Raw genomic sequence first — 14,705 nt, forward strand, 5'->3', positions numbered from 1 at the left:
TTTCCTTGATCGACCGACCTACTCGTCGCCAGGGTATTCTCTGGATTTACTCCAACACGTCATGTAAGGAGGGACAAGTGTCAGAGAAAAGATGTCTGGCTCAGAACACGACAGTAGCAGCGGCGAGGAAGACGAGGATTATGTACCAGGTAAGCAGGCACTTTGCTTCTGAAATTACGTTTAACTGAAAATTTACAAACTTCTATTTACTTGGACGGCTTTTTGCGAGGGTATAAGAATATTTTGCACCGAAGAAGAGCCAAACCCGAAACGTCGGGCTTTCACCGAGTCGAACCAGCTGAGTGCCTGTGCTATATGAAGGAAGTGATTTAAGCTCATATGAATTCTGGTTTCGTGGGGACTGATTGAACTGTCCTAAATATAGAGGTGTCTGTATTGTGGGGATCTCCGAAAGGAGTCAGGGTCGACTGTTGAAGTTTCTGGCACACGCTCGATGTTTTCAGATGTGTTGATCAGCTTATCAAGTGCTTGCCTGGTAGCAGAATACCCTTCCACTCGAATAAATTTTGTAGGACATATTCGGGAGCAGTTTTACAATACCGGAACACTCTGAAAGCATAAGGCTCGCGAAAACACGGTTGACGGACCGGCATTCAAGTAAAGCAAGTGTAAAAAGCTTTAAATGCCATCGATGCTGTCCGCGGTCCCCTTGGTTGTTGAATATGGCAGCGGTCACACTAGTGCTTTTGGTGTCTACATTGGACATAAAATCTGTCATCGCGTGCTTGCGACAAGTGCGACCCTTTTGTTCCGACCAGACATAACTATGTCCGAAGGACCTTAAGATCAAAAAAGCCGATGTCCTGCCTTGAAGCTGGTCATATCTTGTCTAATGGCCTTAAATAACATTTTTTTGTTTTTCTTCTGTCGCAACGTCAATCAAATCTGAAATACTGGCAAAAATTGGATTTTTGCAATTCTTCAAAGACAACGCGTGTGCACAGCTAGCTACAGCTATCGGTTCAAAATTTTAGTCAGTGGTTTTCTCTACAAACATTTGATCTGGTCCTTATGGCGCATTTCAACCCATACTAAATTTTACAAATTTGCACTATTCACCTGATTATTCTCAGTATGGGAATGTCTTGTTTCCACCCTTTGGCTCGCAGATTTTTTCCCAAGACTCGCAGCCTTCGACCTCGCAGCCGTCTTTTGACAGGGCTTTTGAACATCGCCAGCCAATCCAGCCAATTGTCACTCACCCATCCCAGATGTAATCAAATCGATTTGTCAATGAACAATATCGATTTTCAGACATTTTGACTTTTCAAAGTAGTGTCACAGTGTAATGCATTGAAATGTACTTTGACCTTTCTTCAATTGATACTTGTTGCAGTCAGTACACATGTAACTGAGTCATTGCTAGTAGCTGTTTGAAACAACTTAGGTACATGTAGGTTTAACTATGTGAATACAAAGAGTCTATGACTTCTAACACATTTGTTTGTAGATCCTTCAAGCTCACAGTGGGGGGGGGGGGGGGGGATAAATTCCAGCGGGCTGGATGGTGAGCCTTATTTACAAGTGAATCCTGTGAGTGGAACTTTGGGTGAACCTGTGAGGGTTCTATAACTCCATGAGCACTCATATCAGCAAAATTATGAATCCTGAACATAATCAAAGCTTTTGGAAACATTGCTGGCATAACTTATCAGTCCATAATAGCCAACCAAAACACTCTTGTGGCCAACAGTACACAACACAAAATTTTGTACTGCAACAGTTAACCCCCAGATGGACAAGGTGTACCAGGAAATTCATAAATTTTAAAGAAGGCACAGGTGTCAAGACAAATATTTCAATAATATTATATTATATATAATATTATATATAATATTATGTCCTGTCTGTCTTTTGGTAATACCTCGTCAATCGATTTGATTTATTGTAATATTCCAGATTTGAGTTTTCCAAAGAGAAAGAAAGAACGTCTTTTCCAATGGCCCTTTAGAGTCTGAGTTTCAAGTTTTCAAAGTTTGTTTGGTTAAGTTAGTTGGAGTGCAGCACGAAAAATGCAAGCGAAAAAATAGGGATATCCATTTTTTCAAACGGATAACCAGTTTTTCGAACAAATAGCCTTAGCCATTTGAATGGATGAAGATTTTATTTGAACGGATGACCTCAGGCATTCGAAGGATGACAATTTTTTTTGAACAGATAACCTCAGCCGTTTGAACGGGTGAAGATTTTATTTGAACTGATAACCTCAGCTGTTTGAAGGGATGAAGATTTTTTCAAACGGGTAGCAGTAGCTGTTCGAACGACTAGAAATTTTTCTGAACGGATGATCCAATCTGTTCGAACGGCATCCTATCAATCACGAATGGATGACAAATGGATGGCAAATGGAAAGTGAACGGTTTTTAGGCATTCAAACGGATAGCCGTAGTGTACGTTTTCGTGTGAGAGGTCGCAAATATTAAAAACTCTTAATTTGGCTGCAATAGGTATCAAGTTTCTAAACCTCATAAGTACTTCTACTAGGATCTACTAGGATCAGTTCTGGATCTGGCTTGAAATGAACAAGGAGTTCTGCAAACTGCAGGAGTTTCTTTGACTCTCCAAATACCTTTTGCTACTCTCTCTTCCAGCACCACGTTTTGCCCTTTCTAAGTAGTTTATGGACTGGTTGAAGGACTGTGGCAATATCTGGCAGGAAGCCGTGGTAATTTAGCATTCCCAGCAATGCATTCAGCTGTGTGATGTTTTCAGGTGCTGGGGCATACTGAATGGCCTCCACCTTAGCTTTTATCTGCTAAAAACCACTCCTGTTTATCACATAACCACTGACAATAGGTGGCTTTTGGCACCCTGAACAAGCACTTCTCTGGTCTCAGCCTTAGCCCGGCTGCTGATAATTTCCTAAGCACTGCTTCTAGATTGGTCATTATGATAGTGTGAGTTAACTGTATTCAAGTAACAAACGACAGAGGTGGGGGTTAATGGGCATGCTCCCTGGGAAAAATTTAAATCTTCAGAAATTCAGAAATGGCATTTTGGGTGTAATGGGTTACTTTGCCTCATTGTGTTGTTCTGGAAATGCACATTATTCATGCCGTTATAGTACACTTTATAGTAATTACTTGGAGCCTATTTTTTGGCCAATGTCCCCTGCTTTGAAGCCCAATTTTGAACAGCCCCCCCTTTCCTGAATCCCAGGAGTATCCCCATGCATTATCAAAATGTACAATGTCTTAGGATTAGAAAAGTAGGGTGGAATGTTGTGTGGTTATTTTGGTATAATTGCCACATTCACGTAAATAATTGAAGTTAATACAAGATAACTTTCTTTCAAAATGAGATAAAAACATGAACAGCAAAATGGTAATTGAAACTGAGTAGTGTTATAATCTGAGAATTTACAAACAAGTAGTTAATTATTCTACATTAAACAGTTTCCATCTCCCAATACATTGACTAGAAGTCTACCAAGTTCAGATAATCTGGATTCCAATAGTGAAACTGAATTGACCTGTTTGGCACATGGAGCATTCTTGTCATTATTTGTTTGAGTGAAAGGCCCAGGATTCTCCTCTACATCTTAATGCTATTATGCAATGAACTACCCATAGTATTTGTACACAGGAGCACTTAAAGTATAGGTAATCATGCAGTTTCGAGTTCAATTTGGAATTAATTTGCACGAGTGAGTTTTTCAAAAAGCTGAAATTGCACAAGCGGCTTCAGTGAGTGCAATTTCAGCTTTAATTCCAAATTAAGTCCAAATTGAACGAGAAAAACTGTATGATTACTTATTAATAGTATAAACATGAAAAAAATTTTCATGTATATTATTATTTCTTTAAACCAAGTTCATCAGTATAAACACAGGCAACTGACTTTTTGTGTTTTCGTGTTCTTGTTTGTACAAAAAGCAAACAGTCTTTGTTGTTTTGGACAGCAGTGATATAGGTTGATAATCTTTTTTATTGAGGTTCAACTTCTGCTCTCTAGCTGATTTATACTTATGATCACACATTCCACAAATTAAATTTATTATTTAACCTATGGTATGCACTTTTTTTGCGCAAGTATGCATGAAGCTTTGATGACTGTGGCACAACTTTTCGAACATGTTTTAGTACTTTAGTTACAGCTTATGTACTCTTTTGGAGAAGACGCTTTATTTGGGTTGTGGGAATTTTTGACACTGCTCTACTCCTTCATGCCTTAAGTTCGAATTTCTGTTGACACAAATTATACACAATTATTGGATGAGGTTTTTGTGACATCCGGAATAATCAAGGTCGAGACTAGTTAAGTCCTGCTAATATCCATCTCAAGCACTTTTAACGAGAGATTGGTTTGTATTGCAAATATTTTTCAGCAGATTGTAAAGTAATTTGTAAAGCAGATTGTAAAGCGGTTGATATGAGCGAACCTCGAGTCTGGATCAAAACTGGTGGAGCTCAGAAAATGTCTTAGTGTGACTATCTTGGCTGCTATTATTGATGTGTGCATTGTATGTTGAAGAGCTCCAAAGGAAAAGCACAATAGCAAAGTATTGATTACTTACCAACATGGAAAACAAAAAAGTGTAAAATATTCAAAATTTGAAAATCTGTTGTTGCTTTCTTGTAGTTTGCGGTTTGTTCAATCATTCAAGACAGAATAAAGGCTCATTTTCCAATAACATTTTGTAACAACATTACCACACCATCTTGAAGGTGTGCTCATTCCATTCTTATCCATGCTACATTGTGAACATAGTGTGTGACGTGATGTCACGGCACATCTGCGACAAACAAGGGACCTTCCAATAATGGCTGCCTCAATCTACCTCTTCGAGGCAAGTTTTGTGGCCTGCCTTGTGCAGGCGAGCGTGTCAAAAAAATCATTCTGGGTCCCCTGGGTTGGAAGATTTCGACTTCTTGATCCATGTTGCACACTTGGAAGTCCTGAAATTGTGATTTGATGTTATTTGTTTATTTATTAGTTTGTAGAAACATTTAAATTCTTGCACATGTGTATTTCCATCTATGGTTGAACCCTTCCTGTCCATATTTAGCCCCCATAAGACTCATCCATTGCGCTATGACACAATGAATGAGCTAAAAATAAGCATTTGTTTCCCTGCCAAGCTTAGCTTGAAGGAAATCTCTTGATTTTGTGTATGCTAATGACACAAAAATCATATGCAGTATGGACGTGCAATGCACTTCTGAGGAATTATCAGGGTTTCAACCTTAATAATTTGTCATCCAGTTTTTTTAATTCAGTGTCAAATCCAACTTTTGTACAATGAAATACATATTTCAGTTCTGAATCATATCTTTTCTTTTTTGCTTTAAAAAATGGGGAGGGGGTGGCTAAATCCCCCCAGCCCTCCCCCTTTGGGGTCCCTGATATTTGTAATGAACTTGTGCCAGGTGGTCAATTCCTATCTAACTTTAGTTTTTATGTTGGATGTACACTTATTTGAAATGATTGTAATATATAATTTTAGTTGTCATTGATTAACAGAAGAATATGACAGTGATGAAGGAGATAGTGGAGATGAAGAAAAACAGAAAGTCAGTGCTAAAAGGGCCATAACAAAGACTAGAATAAGGTAAAAATACTTGAAGCATAGCTAATCTATCATCATAATTCAACTTCATTAAGTTAGACTTTTTTCCTACTGGAATGCATCAATTACTACTTGTGTCTAAGAGATATCTCCATTTACATAGTTACAGATTACAAGGGAACAAAGCTTAGTTCTTTTCAATATTAGAAATAATTATTCAATTCTACCACATGGATACCAGTCGCACCAAATGAAGATTTCTAGAGCCATTCAGACCTTAGAACATAATTAGCCACCTTTCTGGTGCATTATTCATTAATTCTGTCAAATGTATTTAATATATTAAGAAAAAGGTGGAAAAACAATCACACTAATTTTTTTTATTACAATAATTACCAAGTTGAAAGGGCTATTACTAAGTATCTTGTTGCGTGGGTTCAATCTGTGCATGTTCTAGAGCCACCACCAAATGTGTAATCACCAGTTGTCATTTTATGTCCTTGAGCTGTTTTACATCTCAGTTGGTTTTGTTTGTACCGAAATTGTTTCTCTAGTTTCACTTCATGAACCTTACCATATAATCTGCATAACTACTCACTGTAGAAAAAAACACTAAATGAAATAATTTGATGTATTGAAAATGTTTCAGTGTGGTTTAATGAGAGTTATCAAATTGTAAACATCAGATGATTGTTGATAATTTTCTAGCTTTCTACATTAGTTCACTGAATCCCTGTTACCAGCCAAAAGTATGCCTGTGTTTGACCTTACATAGGAAATACATACATATGTAAGATATCAGGAGATTGTTCCTTAATATAGAAGCTCAGTGAGAGAAAGAAGAATCATAAGATAATGAGTACAGCAAGTGTCACTTGGTGTAAAATATTTTTACTAGTAAAGGAAAGCTCTGTCAGGAAAAAAATTGCTGAAAGCAGCACATTATTTTGGTGAGTTTTCTGTTACAAAAATACAATAATAAATAATAGACAATGCCAGTGATGCCATCCTGGAATCTACATTAAGCCACAAAATGTAACAACTAACTCAGCTACCTAGAGATTCACATAAAATATTAAATTTTATTAATTGAAAGGTCTTGTAAATGTTCAGCAAAGCAACTGAATGAATCAAAAAGGAGCCAAAAAAATCACAGGAAGAACTAAAAACTGACTCATTATCATTCCAGTTCAGTTAGTGAAAACAGATTTTCAGTATAAAATTAATCTGAGCACTCCTGTGAAGTTTGTTTCCTTGCAATATTAAATCCTGTCCTTTTATACTTCAGTAAACTTGATCAATTCTGAACAGCACAATATGTAGTCTTGATGTTGACGGCCATGTAAACAAGTAAACTCTTGCTTCATTTGACTTGAACAAGGCATATAAAGTACGGCAAATATGCCACTACTTAAGATCTTGTCATAAACCTTTTGTTGTTTGCCACATTTTTCAAGCTTTGGAGGTGATTATGGGCAGAATATTTCAGAAAAAAATTGTGTCGGTCTCACTTGCTTTTCTGGTCTGCTTCATTCAACTCAAAAAGTGAGCAATGCTTGTCAAACTTTCCCTCCCTTTTGAGACCATTGCTTTATTTAGATCAAATGTAAAATGTTCACATCATCCAGTCTATTAAACAATTACTCCATTCGCTCTTGTTGGATACATATTACATAATATTATTTGTTATTTGTCAACTCATACACTGTATTCAACTTGGGGTCATGGAGTCCAACATTCATTAGAATGATATTTGACACAAAATAAAATAAAAACCTGTTTCAGAGAGCTACTAGGCAAACATTGGGTTTTCTCTATATTGCACTCTGAAATGTTATCACTGTCTTTGCCATGCCTTAACTACAGTGTATATGTATCTTGCTTCTCACTTTAGTTTATGTATAACATATTTATATACTTTAGGATATGGTTAATAGGTGTGATCTCTGCTTCTCATTTCTTTGTTTTTCTGGTGTATATCATACTGTATAGTTGTGTATGTGTCTGTGTATGTTGTGTAGTGTGTGTCTGTCCCACCATATTATGCATATCCAGCTTGTAAATTGGCAACCTGGCATTATTGGTTAACCCACTGTTTCTTTCAGGTTGCCAGTGCCCTTATTTAATTATAACGTTAATTAATTTTAGTCAATTTGTAATGAGAAGGGTAAAATAAAGGATGTTATTGTTGTAAAAACCTTCATGGACCAATTAATTTTTTTATTCCATATTAAAATTATTCTTGCGAGCCAAATTATCCTAAAGTAACTTTTTACAAGTACTAATCTCATTGGTCTACTCGCGTCTCCTTGCTATATATGTTTACACTTGTATCTTAAAAGTTATGACACAGACTCTTCACCTTTGATTCCCAGCAAAAATCATAAAGCAAGTCTTATCATTGCCTCATTCCGGACATATCAGCCTGCGATTGCCACAGTCAATTGGTGGCAGATTTAGTAGCTGACCTTTGACTGATATTTGGCCAACGCTTGCTCTGTTTCAAAGGCTTTTTTTTCCACTGTTGTAGCACTAGAAACAGGCCAATCAACCATGCATTTCAATTTATTGATTGTATCAATATTATAATCAATTCTGCCATTGTTTCCACTTTTCTTGCCAGCCTTTTTCTTTATCCCTTCTCTGTCCTTTCCATCAACTGGCTTACTCAATCCAGTTCACACATCTTTACATATAGGTAAAAATGTTGCATTTAACATAATCTAGGATAATATATAACCAATAGTCTCCATATGGTGCGAAAATATGCTCAGATATTTGTCCGCAGACATTATCTGTTCTGAGAAGCAAAACTGTGAGCTTCGAGGAACAGATAATGTTCAAGGACAAATCTCTAAGCATATTTTTGTGCCAAATGGAGGCTAATGTGCTTATTATACTTCAAATATTTTTAGCAACACGCACGGTTTTGAAAACTGGGGAACATCCTCGGCTACTCCCCAGTTTTAGCTGGGGAATATTCGGTCACATGACATGTTTAGACCAATCGTGTGCGAGCGAAAACATTTGATGGATCATAATGCTGGTTAGATTGAAATCTTACATTTTCATTCTTACTAACATGTACTTGATGTACTTCTACATCATGTAGGTTTCAATAACATAATATTGTATTTTTTACATCATTATTCCTAATTTAGTACATTAGTATGTTAGGTAGTATTTCCATTTTTACGTATGTTACTGTTAACATCTGTTAGACAACAGGGTGGAATTAAACTAGATGACGCTGATCACAGTAGTACAGAGGATGAGGATGAGGGAAGCAAACAAGATTTAGAAGAAGAGGAGATATTATTAAAACAACAAAAAGAAATAGCTGCCAAGAAAGAAAAAGAAGAAGATCTATGGGCTGCTTTCAAGAGGGACACAGGGATGATGGCATCAAACTCTTCTAGTATAGCAACTCTTTCACAAATGGTGAGATCACTAAAAGATATTCCCCTAGCTTATTAATTTAGCCATCTAAGCTACCGGTATGTGGATTTTTCAAGAATCAAAAGGCTTAATTCAAGCTAACTCTGTATATTTGTATTTGGTAAGTATTGCACTGACTGGCTCAGTGTGATGGTTACTCGGTGGTGGCTACACACAGGGTTCCTGTGCCAGAATTGGTGCCCAGCTTCACCCATAATAAAGGCACCAGCTCCCCAGCTCATCTCTTGATAACAAACTATTGATCAAGGTCAAATGAAAGCCAAGTGATACTGCCAAACCTCTCTAAAATGACCACCTTAGGGACAGACGAACTAGTGATGTTGTAGAGAGGTAGCAGTTATTGGGAAGTAGTGCCATACAGGTGTGTCATATGACACCTGTCCTTTTTTGGTGTGTAACATTTTTGTCATTAAAAAATGCTTATTGTAGCATATGTAGGTATTTATGTAACACAATCAAAATAATTATATCATTAAGACAGAAACCAAACAGAGACAGACAATGCACAGTACGATCCTCTACAATAAAAATTTGGTTTTGTATTCACCATTCATGAGTCATCGATTAGTAACTGACCATTGTGGAGAGGTTATTTTGGCAGATGGGATGCGTTGTAGTGGTGGTTGTCATTGTTAAGAGGTTATTTTGGCAGATGGGATGCATTGTAGTGGCGGTTGCCATTGTGGAGAGGTGGCAGTTGTAGAGAGGTTGAAATAAGAGTAAATGTATGGATCATCTGCTGGAACCAAAAAAAAAGGTGGCCATCATAGAGAGGTGGCCAAATGTTGTAGAGAGGTGGACATTAGTAGATGTTCAAAATCAATGTAGTTGACCCAGCCATAATCTATAAGCAGTCACACTTTTCCCTGTCATATATGACTAACATTCAGTTAGAAATTCATGCTTTTGATTGGCTAAATGGCACTGGAGGAAAATTCCTCCTGCAAATGGGGCATGTTGCAGGTGAAGAAAGTCCTCCAGGTTGGGACTACCTGCAATCATGAAGGACGTTGAGAAAGTCTATCATTTGCCCAAGCACAGCAGTTATATGTCAAGTAACATCACTTCTCCCTTTTTAGTGCAAAGGTGAAAATCATTTGAAATTACCCCTATCTCATTGTAAGGAATGTTGTCTGCTGTTTTCATAACCGCTGTATTTATAACTCTTTTTCTTTGTTTATTTCTTGCTTTTATTAATGGTTTCTATGGAAGAGACCAAAAAGTTCATAAAAGGTAGGTAAAGTCTTCATACGAGCCAAGAGACCTGTCAGGCTGGCCCTTGTTTCTAGTTTCAGTGGCACGAAAGAACTAGGAGAATTTCTACCAGTCCACCCCCCCCCCCCCCACCCCCACAAATGGGATACAAGTGCATCACAGGATTACCCCAGCATTTTATTTCTGCAGTGCCTGTTTAGATACCTAGGTGGAAGGAGGCACTATGAGAGTAAAGTGTCAAGGCTTTTTCAATATCCTGTTTGGTTGTCTGCAAGTGTAGATAACCGCATCTAAAGTTGAAGTAGCTAAGAATATGAGAGACATATTGCATATTAATGGTGCTGCAGGAAAAAATGTTTGAAAAATCAAAATTTCCTATTTGTCTATATCCCTGGAAAGTTTTGGCACAATTTCACAAAAATTCATCAAATCTATTACACAAATACACACCCTAGAAATTTGCTCAAAGTTGATGTATTCTTTCCCAACATCAAATGGAAGATTTTAGCTTGTTTGACGCTGGAAGATATCTCATCTCAGGAAACCCTAGACCAATGGAGCAATAGGACCTTCTTGCATCAATGAATATGGATCAGAATTTCACAGGAAAAGTATCGCATTGCAGACATGTTTTCTGTCTTTCTAAGCTTTGAAGGGAAAGACACCAAGGGTATTTGGAGACTGCTCCATTTCTTCAATGCATGTCAAGGGCTCTTGACCAAACCTAGAGCCTTTCCATTTTTTCTTCCTCTCGTATACAGAGATGGGTTATTTATTTCTTTTCTGGGCCTATTTTTATTTTTTTGTTGAAGGATTTATTTCTGTTTTGGGAATTTCCATTTGAGAGTAAGCACAAGAGCAAGCTCAAAGAACTTTCAAGCATGAATTTTATCAGTTCTGCAAAGTGATATGAACAACATGAAATGCAAGCTGCAAGGAACTTTTGCTGTGAAGATTCCCCAGAGGTTTTCTCAATGTTTATTGTTAAAACCAAAGATAGTTTGATCAATAGTAACAACAGAATGAGAAAATGCATTCTGTGACTATTTGATATTATTATTAGTCTATTAAAATTAATTCTTGTTTATCAGTAAACGTCCCCCAAACTTGGTTTTTTGAACACCTTTAAATGTGACCAGCTCACTGATACTCTTGTCCAAACCAGCACCTGCTGTCAGACATTTAGCTGGTAGTGCTGGGGACACAAGTGAGGTTTGTCATGAAATTGCAGGATGTTGAATGAGTAACCAAATGCAAGGCAGTGTTCCCTCATAAACGTCATCAAACAACAAGTTGTTTGAGTCGGAGTAATGGTTCCTGATTAAATTGCAAGTTGCCACCATTAAGTTGCTTTTGTTAAGGAACAATACCATTAATGTATTTAAATTAAATTTTAGGAGAAGAGCACATACATTTGTTTGTTAATGAAATATGTAATGTAAATATGTAGTTTGTTTACCTACGGAGCACCAAGGAGTTCACAAGAACGCAGTCAGAAATGCCTGTGCATTCAAGGATTGAATGTTGGAACTTAGAAATGTTGGTTTTTGAGGAGAGGGGAAAACTGGAGTACCCGGAGAAAACCTCTTGGAGCAGAGTAGAGAACCAACAACAAACTCAACCCTCATATGATGCCGGGTTCGGGATTTGATCCTGGGACACTTTGGTGGGAGGTGAGCACTCTCACCACTGTGCCATCCTTACTCCCCTTGAAGCTTCATACTTTGGTAATGTTGTGTAGTTGGGTTTATAAGCTATTTTGTCCGTTGTGTACAGTAAAGTTCCTCATCAAATACTGTAAGCAATATTGCAGAAATATGGACTCTGAGAAAAAAACACCTTCCTTCACTGCCTGTGAAAATTAGTAATCTTGCTTGTTTGGAGCCTTGTCTTTTCTATGTATGAACACACGAAGTCTAAATACTAACCCCAAATAATGCTAACACTTTGCTGATACATGTTTGTTGAATTTAGCCTTCCTCTAGCTCTGGCAAAAAAGTGTCCATCACCAAAACATATGATTTTGCTGGTGAAGCTGTTATGTAAGTATGTCAAGAATCATAAGATAAATTAAGGGATGGTGACTGCTGTCTCATAGTCTTGCATTCATGCAAGGCTATAGTTATTTAAGTCTCAAAGTACCGATTTATTTGTTTGTTTGTATGTTTGTTTGGTTTTTCTTAAAAAAAATTACATCTGAGTGTCTTAGAACCTGAACTCTGAATGTTTCAAGCTCACATTTAAAACACTTTGAAATCTTGGTCTCACAATTGAAGAAGGCAAAATGTCTCAGGCTTGCAGAAAAAATATCTATTCTCGAATTTTCACAAAGTTTTACATTTACCATTCACCATTCACTAACTGAATGGAATGTTGTAGAATGACCCAGAATGTACTGGAATGAACCAGAATGACAGGAGAACAGTATCACAATAAGCAATTTTGACAACTTCACTTAAAGCTGTTCAGTTAAAGTGGTTCAGTTCAAATTTTGGGTACCCCTGTATGTGACATTTAGGGCACAGAAAGCAATACTGTTTGCATAATTATCTGACTGTTGAATGTTTACATTTTTGGTTGTTTTACGGGTAACAAAAAGCTTGAAAAGTTGTCGTACATGTAGTTTGAAATTTTGAAGTGGTCAGTACTCAGGTTCTGGATGGGAAAAAAGGACCACTGGAGTGCATGTGATTAGCCAATCAGATACAAGGATTTAGGGTTCCAGACTGATGAGAAGCTGGAGAAAATTTAAATATATAATTATTGTCTCATACAAAAGAGAAAATCACTGGAGGACACACTCTTGGGATCCATATTCTAAAGGCAAAGAAACTACATTGAGCAGCAGGAGTCATGTAGGCCTTACCTAATAATTTTCCTTATTATAACTTGCACCAAGATTTGTGATTCCTCTCAGTATCATTTCAGTTTACTCCAGTGTTAGTCATGTCATTCTGATGTCATTCTGCTACTATCATGACTATTCCGGTTCATTTTCATCTCCATTAATGCAGGAGTGTTCACGATCATTTTTTGGTCCATTCTGGTGCTATTCTGGTGTCCTTCCATGTTATTCTGGAACATTCTATTCCATTCCTGTTTATGACACCTGATATTTTAGTTTGGAGTTATTACATGTAGTTAAAGGTACCAATTTTATAAACTGCTGTTCAGATTGAAAAAGGTATTACTGTGTATCCCTCCTACAAAAGGGTTTTATTTTTTTGGAGCCCCCACCCCCACCCCCACCCCCACCCCTCCCTAAAATTTCAGTTGAGCTTATAACTTTGAAATCCCTCTCTCTCCCTCTCTTTCTCTATACTGGACTTTCCAACAGCCTACTTTAATAAGTGAACTGGGGGTATTGATATTTTCTGAAATTAGACAAGAACAACTGACAAGGTATTACCCAAAACTGTGATCATTGTGTGTACTACAGATTATTATCACTTTATTTTCTTGTGTAAAAAGAAGTTATGATAATGAAAACCTAGATCATGCTTGAAAACATCAGGAAATTGCATGTGCTTTTATAATTTAAATTATTTTGCAAATTGTCACAAAATTTGCAAAGTTATACATACAGGACATCAGTGTTATAACTTCTCAGTTTGGCTTAATTTTTAATTTATACTTTTACCCTTCATTCTTGACTCTTTTCCTGATTAATTTTTTCATCATGAACTGGCTTTCAGCTAACCACATTACACTGTACAGGCCACCCAGGTAACAGGCATTTCTGTGAAATTCTGTTTTCTGACTGATTTGTTTTTAAAAAATCAGAATATTTTAATTGCTTTTTCAGAGTTACAAAGACTGTTGATGAAGATTCTGTTGAAGCCAATTACATGAAGAAAGAAGAAACAAAGAAAGCTGAACCTAATCATTCTGTTACACCTGTGGGTTGCGTGGGGTAACTACATGGTGTATTATTAAAATATTAATCGCGTCGATAGCAAAATTCTCTATCGTGATTGGTTCTCCACGTACCTATTCGTCACGTAATCGGTGCATGATCACGTGGGTGTCCAATTACAGGTATCCAATTTGAACTGTTTATAATTGGATACTTGTAATTGGATACCCACATGATTCGCACATCAATTACATGCACTTTAATGGCTTCCTTCGCAATGTTTCTTACAGTTCTTACAGTTACTTACGAAAAGTGCTATAGACGTTTTCGCTCAAAAGAATTTCTCAAAAGACATTTTTAACTCCGAAATTTGTTATATATATATATATGATTAATTAGTAATTGGACCTCATGTTGTACAGTGCAGAGAGTAATCATGCTGGTAATTTCAAATCGGCCTTGCGCTTTGTGCTCAGCCAATTTTGAAATTACTTGCACAATTACTCCTTTAATAATACACATGAAAAAATTACTCGATTCTGATTGGCTAAGAGCAGTGCAGTTCAAGTGTAACACCAGTGCAAAAAGTGTAACATCAGTGCAAAAAGTGTAACACCAGTGCAAATTACACATCAAAATTCTGGA

General features: G+C 37.0%; 1 protein-coding gene across 1 annotated transcript in view; it reads left to right on the forward strand.

Annotated features, from left to right (window-relative positions):
* Nucleotides 1-33: 33 nt before the first annotated feature.
* Nucleotides 34-14,705, forward strand: part of LOC110048747 (heterochromatin-stabilizing protein CFDP1-like) — an 18,879-nt gene continuing 4,207 nt past the window's right edge. Inside the window, exons 1-5 of the mRNA XM_020754524.2 lie at nt 34-149; nt 5,485-5,572; nt 8,752-8,971; nt 12,179-12,246; nt 14,010-14,117. Coding sequence (XP_020610183.1) covers nt 92-149; nt 5,485-5,572; nt 8,752-8,971; nt 12,179-12,246; nt 14,010-14,117 — 542 coding nt within the window. The 5' untranslated portion in view covers nt 34-91. The remainder of the gene's footprint in view (nt 150-5,484; nt 5,573-8,751; nt 8,972-12,178; nt 12,247-14,009; nt 14,118-14,705) is intronic.

This window comes from Orbicella faveolata, unplaced genomic scaffold, assembly GCF_042242905.1.
Source record: "Orbicella faveolata isolate gen_17 unplaced genomic scaffold, um_ofav_v1 contig_3, whole genome shotgun sequence".
In the NCBI taxonomy this organism is placed as follows: Eukaryota; Metazoa; Cnidaria; class Anthozoa; order Scleractinia; family Merulinidae; genus Orbicella; species Orbicella faveolata.